This window comes from Stigmatopora argus, chromosome 9 (genome assembly GCF_051989625.1).
Source record: "Stigmatopora argus isolate UIUO_Sarg chromosome 9, RoL_Sarg_1.0, whole genome shotgun sequence".
Lineage (NCBI taxonomy): Eukaryota > Metazoa > Chordata > Actinopteri > Syngnathiformes > Syngnathidae > Stigmatopora > Stigmatopora argus.
In genome coordinates, this window is record NC_135395.1 from 19,170,243 (window position 1) to 19,177,986 (window position 7,744).

A 7,744-nucleotide genomic window follows, 5' to 3' on the forward strand; every position below is an offset into this window, starting at 1 on the left:
ACAGCATTTAGATCGTTTCAACAGCATTTAGACAGCATTTAGATCGTTTCAACAGCATTTAGATCGTTTCAACAGCATTTAAATCGTTTCAACAGCATTTAGATCGTTTCAACAGCATTTAGATCGTTTCAACAGCATTTAGATCGTTTCAACAGCATTTAGATCGTTTCAACAGCATTTAGATCGTTTCAACAGCATTTAGACAGCATTTAGATCGTTTCAACAGCATTTAGATCGTTTCAACAGCATTTAGATCGTTTCAACAGCATTTAGACTGCATTTAGATCGTTTCAACAGCATTTAGACAGCATTTAGATCGTTTCGACAGCATTTAGACAGCATTTAGATCGTTTCGACAGCATTTAGACAGCATTTAGATGGTTTCGACAGCATTTAGACAGCATTTAGATCGTTTCAACAGCATTTAGATCGTTTCAACAGCATTTAGATCGTTTCAACAGCATTTAGACAGCATTTAGATCGTTTCGACAGCATTTAGATCGTTTCGACAGCATTTAGATCGTTTCGACAGCATTTAGATCGTTTCGACAGCATTTAGATCGTTTCGACAGCATTTAGATCGTTTCGACAGCATTTAGATCGTTTCAACAGCATTTAGACAGCATTTAGATCGTTTCAACAGCATTTAGACAGCATTTAGATCGTTTCAACAGCATTTAGACAGCATTTAGATCGTTTCGACAGCATTTAGACAGCATTTAGATGGTTTCGACAGCATTTAGACAGCATTTAGATCGCTTTGACAGCATTTAGACAGCATTTAGATCGTTTCAACAGCATTTAGATCGTTTCAACAGCATTGTCAAGTTATCTCTACTTTTCTTCAAATTTTGCCCCAAACTTGAAAAGGGGCCCCGATCGTTTCACAGCAGTAACAACTCGGGTCTGAAGGGTAAGTTCTTGTTCCTTTTTTTTTTTTGCATGTCTTCTTCCAAAGCTGGACTACTGACCTTTTTTGCCTGTCTTCTTTCAAGGCTGGCCTACTGAATTTATATCCTGGTTCATGACCTATGACCTCAGGCAGGAAATGAGGTGAGGAGAGTCTGATTGAGTTTTCCTTTCTGCCACCTGTTGGTCTGGAGGAGGGGTAGACATATCTTCTCCATAGTTGACTTGACAAGCATTTAGACAGCATTTAGATCGTTTCAACAGCATTTAGACAGCATTTAGATAGTTTCAACAGCATTTAGACAGCATTTAGATCGTTTCGACAGCATTCAGGAGTGAGTTCAATTCCACTCGTTGCAATTCTCAAATTGTTTATTGAGGTAATGAAAAGGATAAATACAACTTCCAACTTCACTGTGGTGCAGTGGCAAAGACAATGGGTCAGAACTTCAGGTGGACTCAAGTTCAAATCAGGAATGAGTTCAATTCCACTCTTTGCAATTCTCAAATTGTTTATTGAGGTAATGAAAAGGATAAATATAACTTCCAATCACTTCATTTCAGAAGTCACTGTGGTCCAGTTGCAAAGACAATCGGTCAGAACTGCCGGTGGACTCAAGTTCAAATCAGGAGTGAGTTCAATTCCACTCTTTGCAATTCTCAAATTGTTTATTGAGGTAATGAAAAGGATAGATATAACTTCCAATCACATCATTTCAGAAGTCACTGTGGTCCAGTTGCAAAGACAAACGGTCAGAACTGCTGGTGGACTCAAGTTCAAATCAGGAATGAGTTCAATTCCACTCTTTGCAATTCTCAAATTGTTTATTGAGGTAATGAAAAGGATAGATATAACTTCCAATCACTTCATTTCAGAAGTCACTGTGGTCCAGTGGCAAAGACAATGGGTCAGAACTTCAGGTGGACTCAAGTTCAAATCAGGAGTGAGTTCAATTCCACTCTTTGCAATTCTCAAATTGTTTATTGAGGTAATGAAAAGGATAGATATAACTTCCAATCACATCATTTCAGAAGTCACTGTGGTCCAGTTGCAAAGACAAACGGTCAGAACTGCTGGTGGACTCAAGTTCAAATCAGGAATGAGTTCAATTCCACTCTTTGCAATTCTCAAATTGTTTTTTGAGTTAATGAAAAGGATAAATATAACTTCCAATCACCTCTTTTCAGAAGTCACTGTGGTCCAGTTGCAAAGACAAACGGTCAGAACTGCTGGAGGACTCAAGTTCAAATCAGGAATGAGTTCAATTCCAGTCTTTGCAATTCTCAAATTGTTTATTGAGGTAATGAAAAGGATAAATACAACTTCCAACTTCACTGTGGTGCAGTGGCAAAGACAATGGGTCAGAACTTCAGGTGGACTCAAGTTCAAATCAAAATCTAAAATGATGAGATTGGAAGTTATATCTATCCTTTTCATTACCTCAATAAACAATTTGAGAATTGCAAAGACTGGAATTGAACTCACTCCTGATTTGAACTTGAGTCCACCAGCAGTTCTGACCGTTTGTCTTTGCAACTGGACCACAGTGACTTCTGAAATGAAGTGATTGGAAGTTATATTTATCCTTTTCATTACCTCAATAAACAATTTGAGAATTGCAAAGAGTGGACTTGAACTCACTCCAGATTTGAACTTGTGTCCAACTTCAATTTCAACCCATTGTTCTTGCCACTGGACCACAGTGTCTTCTGAAATGATGTGATTGGAAGTTATATTTATCCTTTTAATTACCTCAATAAACAATTTGAGACACTCTTTTTCCTTGTCGACGATAATGTCAAATATTTATTCATCTTATTAGACGTGCTTCATAACTGAGCAAAGAATACCCCGAGATTTGGTACAAACGTAAAGCTGGCATGCAAAATGACTTGAATGGCTGGACATCGTAAGGCTTTTTCTTTTTAAAAAAGTGGTCTATGTAAAGTAAAGCTTTTATTTGTTTAAAAAATAAATACTATGTATATATAGTCAGGCTTTTTTCTTTAAAAATGACCATGTATATTAAGGTTTTTTATTAAAAAATGACCATGTATAGTAAGGCTTTTTTATTTAAAAAAAACGACCATGTACAGTAAAGCGTTTTTCTTAAAAGACGACATAGTATAGTAAGGCTTTTTTCTTAAAAAAAACGACATAGTATTGTAAGGCTTTTTTCTTAAAAAACAACATAGTATAGGCTTTTTTCTTTTAAGACGACACAGTATAGTAAGGCTTTTTATTTACAAAAAAGACCATGTAAAGTAAGGCTTTTTTGTTTAAAAAAGACCATGTATAGTAAGGCTTTTTATAGTAAGGCTTTTTTGTCTTTAAAAACGACATAGTATAGTATGGCTTTTTTCCTTTTAAAAACGACATAGTATAGTATGGCTTTTTTTCTTAAAAAACGACATAGTATAGCATGGCTTTTTTTCTTGAAAAACGACATAGTAGAGGAAGCCTTTTTTTCTTAAAAAACGATATTGTATAGTAAGGCTTTTTTTTCTTAAAAAAACGACATAGTATAGTAAGGCTTTATTTCTTAAAAACGACACAGTATAGTAAGGCTTTTTTCTTAAAAAAACGACATAGTATAGTTAGGCTTTTTTCTTAAAAAAACGACATAGTATAGTAAGGCTTTTTTCTTAAAAAAAAACGACATAGTATAGTAAGGCTTTTTTTCTTAAAAAACGACATAGTATAGTAAGGCTTTTTTCTTCAAAATGACATAGTATAGTAAGGCTTTCTTTTCCTTAAAAATGACATAGTATAGTAAGGCTATTTTTCTTTAAAAACGACATAGTATAGTAAGGCTTTTTTTCTTACAAAACGACATAGTATAGTAAGGCTTTTTAAGACACTGCAGTTATTTTGGAACTGTTTGATTCTGACCGGACGTGGATAAACAAGAGTGGCTAACATTTACACTTGTTGTAATTGTGCCCCAAAGAGGTTTTCTTTACTGTTGTGCTTGGTTTTGACAGCATTGCAACAAATTGATGATAATAAAAATAGAGTTTAGGTATTCATTGAGTTGTTGTTCAAAACCAAAAATAAAGTCGACAGCAGGTAAAAAAGCAACGAGTTAGTGATCGTGAAATCGTCCCAAAGCATTCTATTAGGGACTTACAATGATATGCTGTGATTTATTTCACTGGAATTTCTTTCAGTTAGTGGCTTGTTACTCAATTTGTTTCTATCTCTAGCCATCGGGGTGATATGAGATGCTGGGCTGATGATGAGGTAGTAAAACTGTTGCTATTTGAAATTGGGCGACGTGATTTTTTAAATAAATGAACAGGTATAGTAAGGATTTTTTTTTAAATGACCATGTATTGTAAGGCTTTTTTTAAAGACCATGTATAGTGAGTCATTTTTCTTAAAAAAATGACCGTGTAAAGCTTTTTTCTTTAAAAAAAACTGTATGAAAATGAAAAATGATCATGATTAGTAAGGATTTTTTCTTAAAAACAAAACCATGTATAGTAAGGCTTTAAAAATGACCATGTATACTAAGACTTTTTTTTAAATGATCATGTAAAATAAGTAAATGTATAGTCTCATTTCATCTCATTTTCTGAACCGCTTTATCCGCATTAGGGTAGAAGGAAACAAAGGTGGATGGATTTTATGTACAAAAAAAAAATATTTTGGGTAAGTAAAATGTGGCTATATTCCTAAATAATATTTCAATTGTATGAGGTTATTATTGATGCATTTTTATATGTGTCGCATAATACACGTTAGTATTATGAAAACAATGTACTTTTATGTGTCTATTTTTGATACGTATTACCCATGTCAGAGTTCAAAGGTCGGCTCCACCCTTCAAAATGGCAAATGAGCCAGCTGCCAGTCCTTTGGTAGACTGCAGGCAGCTCAGAAGTGACGATTTACCGAAGAAAGACCCGATAAAGTTCTCACAGGACACGGTACGTTGTCATTTGGGGATTTCGAAGCCCCAGTTCTCATTTGAAGAGTGCTTTATGACGGTAGTAGCATGCTTCGATCGCGTGATGTGGCCCAACGTGGATGCAGACAGTAAAATGTTTGCAAACAAATTGGCTACATTGCGTTACCTACAGCTCTTAATGTTTCATTCCATTGTGTGTTTCAGTTCCTCAACGAACACGGATTGCTGGGAAACATCAAGAATGGGGCCATAACAGCCAAAAAGGAGCAACTTGGTCATAACGAGCTGTTTGTCAGCAAAGTGAGTCATTTTTTTTAAATAGTAGTTTCTATTTACTATATCCGTGTAATCATTAAATCAGCGTTCGGTATTCACGGCTTTGCTAAATTAGCTTGTTTTTCATTATGGTACATTCCAATTTTGAATGAAAACACTAACTGGCTTGGCATTGATTATTTTTTTAAATAGCAACAACTTGTGTGGATAACTCACACCCACATAAATGCCATCAGTGGAAGTGTAAGGAATAAACGGTACACTTTTATAGAATATAGACATTTCCCTTCACTTTCTTAAAGGAAGACCTCAGGGCTTGGACCTTTTCATTTTTATTATTTATTTTAAATGCGTTTGAGGCATTCAGTCAACAAAAGTGCAGGGGCCATTTTTCACTTGAGTTTAAACATATGATAAAATAACAATTTTCCCTCATTATAGGTCTCCAAACTGGTCCTCGAGGGCTCCTGTGGGTGCAGATTTTGGTTCCAACAGATCCAACATTAACAGTTTAACCAATGAGGTTTCTGCTGAAAAAAAGAATCACTTGAATGCAATCCAGTGATTGTACTACTAGGATACCAGATTGGAATGAAAACCTGCACCCTCCACTGCCCTTTCTGGAATAGTTTGCGGACCACTGGTCAAATTGGTTAAATGAGCAATTCTATAATCATGCTGTGTTTTGTAGAGGTTTAAAGCCACGGATGTACACGGTGGAAGAGGTGACAGCTGTCAAGAAGTCAAGGCAAAGGTTGTGGACGATGTAGGACCCAAGTGTTTCAGGTTATTTATTTTCTTGTAATGTGTACTAAACCTACTCATTGTGTATCTTGCTTCTCTTCAGTGTCCGCCCAAGTTGACCAAATCAACGCTGAAGAAAGATGACCAGACAAACTTCCCCAAAAAGGGTGTCATTGGTGGACGGCACACTTTTTGACAGCAACATCCCCTCAGGTACTTGTCATTATAGAGCAGGTGTCTCCAACTCTAGTCCTCAGGGTCCCTATCCAGTATGCTTTCCATATCTCCCACCACATTTGAATCAAATGATCAAGATCCTGATTAAGGTGTGATGGAGGACATGGAAAATAAACTGGACTGGGGCCCTCAAGGACTGCAGTTGGAGGTTATTTATTTTCTTGTAATGTGTACTGAACCTACTCATTGTGTATCTTGCTTTTTTTCAGTGTCCACCCAAGTTGACCAAATCAACGCTGAAGAAAGATGACCAGACAAACTTCCCCAAAAAGGGTGACATTGGTGGACGGCACACTTTTTGACAGCAACTTCCCCTCAGGTACTTGTCATTATAGAGCAGGTGTCTCCAACTCTAGTCCTCAGGGTCCCTATCCAGTATGCTTTCCATATCTCCCACCACATTTGAATCAAATGATCAAGATCCTGATTAAGGTGTGATGGAGGACATGGAAAATAAACTGGACTGGGGCCCTCAAGGACTGCAGTTGGAGGTTATTTATTTTCTTGTAATGTGTACTGAACCTACTCATTGTGTATCTTGCTTCTCTTCAGTGTCCGCCCAAGTTGACCAAATCAACGCTGAAGAAAGATGACCAGACAAACTTCCCCAAAAAGGGTGACGGCACACTTTTTGACAGCAACATCCCCTCAGGTACTTGTCATTATAGAGCAGGTGTCTCCAACTCTGGTCCTCAGGGTCCCTATCCAGTATGCTTTCCATATCTCCCACCACATTTGAATCAAATGATCAAGATCCTGATTAAGGTGTGATGGAGGACATGGAAAATAAACTGGACTGGGGCCCTCAAGGACTGCAGTTGGTTATTTATTTTCTTGTAATGGGTACTAAACCTACTCATTGTGTATGTTGCTTCTCTAAAGTGTCCACCCAAGTTGACCAAATCAACGCTGAAGAAAGATGACCAGACAAACTTCCCCAAAAAGGGTGACATTGGTGGACGGCACACTTTTTGACAGCAACATCCCCTCAGGTACTTGTCATTATAGAGCAGGTGTCTCCAACTCTGGTCCTCAGGGTCCCTATCCAGTATGCTTTCCATATCTCCCACCACATGATCAAGGTGTGATGGAGGACATGGAAAATAAACTGGACTGGGGCCCCTGAGGACTGCAGTTGGAGATCCCTCTTATAAAGACATTTTTAAGTCACCTAATATTTTTTCCTCCTAGGCCTTTAATATTGTGTGATGGAGGCCTGCTGACTGAGGAAAAGAGAGCCTTTCTGATGTTGGTAAAACATAACTTTTTTTTTTACTTAACTAATCCTGGACTTAGTCTATTGTGTGTTGACCCTCTTTTTTTATTTTCCAGAATGCCAAGAAGAGATTCTTTGTCCATGAACACATTGAAATGCTAGCTGGCTTATGTGGAAAAATAAAAGTTCTTGAAATGTACATTTGCATTCTTTTTTGCTAGTTATATGAAGAAAAAACAAGTGGCTTGACATTTGAAAGTTTTTATTCAAAAATATACATTTGTATCAACAAGAGTAAAACATGTTGAAATTTTTCTAACACTTAGGCAAAAAAAACAGTTTTTTAAAATTTAAAACACTTAGAAATATTTCAACATACACTTAGTCACAAAAAAAAATTTAATCAATTAAAAGACTTAGAAAAATTTCAACGTGACTTATAATAAAA

General features: G+C 36.6%; 1 protein-coding gene across 7 annotated transcripts; it reads left to right on the forward strand.

Annotated features, from left to right (window-relative positions):
* The first annotated feature begins 1,009 nt into the window (after positions 1 to 1,009).
* LOC144082705 (peptidyl-prolyl cis-trans isomerase FKBP3-like) lies at positions 1,010 to 7,495 on the forward strand. 7 transcript variants are annotated; one of them, XM_077610005.1, is made up of 9 exons: positions 1,010 to 1,053; positions 4,716 to 4,842; positions 5,028 to 5,123; positions 5,791 to 5,865; positions 6,290 to 6,373; positions 6,700 to 6,732; positions 6,963 to 7,072; positions 7,272 to 7,332; positions 7,413 to 7,495. In XM_077610005.1, the coding sequence occupies exons 1-7, from the start codon at positions 1,025 to 1,027 to the stop codon at positions 7,053 to 7,055; spliced, it is 537 nt and encodes a 178-aa protein (XP_077466131.1). In that variant the 5' UTR covers positions 1,010 to 1,024; the 3' UTR covers positions 7,056 to 7,072; positions 7,272 to 7,332; positions 7,413 to 7,495. The 7 variants fall into 7 exon arrangements, 6 of the variants coding, with proteins under 6 accessions (XP_077466131.1, XP_077466132.1, XP_077466129.1 ...); XM_077610006.1 differs by lacking the exon at positions 1,010 to 1,053 and having other exon boundaries at positions 4,553 to 4,842; positions 5,791 to 5,853; XM_077610003.1 differs by lacking the exon at positions 1,010 to 1,053 and having other exon boundaries at positions 4,554 to 4,842; positions 7,295 to 7,332.
* Positions 7,496 to 7,744: the final 249 nt, after the last annotated feature.

Bases quoted from the DNA above. Each gene is read 5' to 3' on its own strand.
- LOC144082705 (XM_077610003.1), top strand. From the start codon at position 4,681: ATGTGTCTATTTTTGATACGTATTACCCATGTCAGAGTTCAAAGGTCG. The intron at 5,124-5,790 runs GTGAGTCATTTT...TGTGTTTTGTAG, and splicing joins ACGAGCTGTTTGTCAGCAAA to AGGTTTAAAGCCACGGATGT. The intron at 6,733-6,962 runs GTACTTGTCATT...GCTTCTCTAAAG, and splicing joins TGACAGCAACATCCCCTCAG to TGTCCACCCAAGTTGACCAA.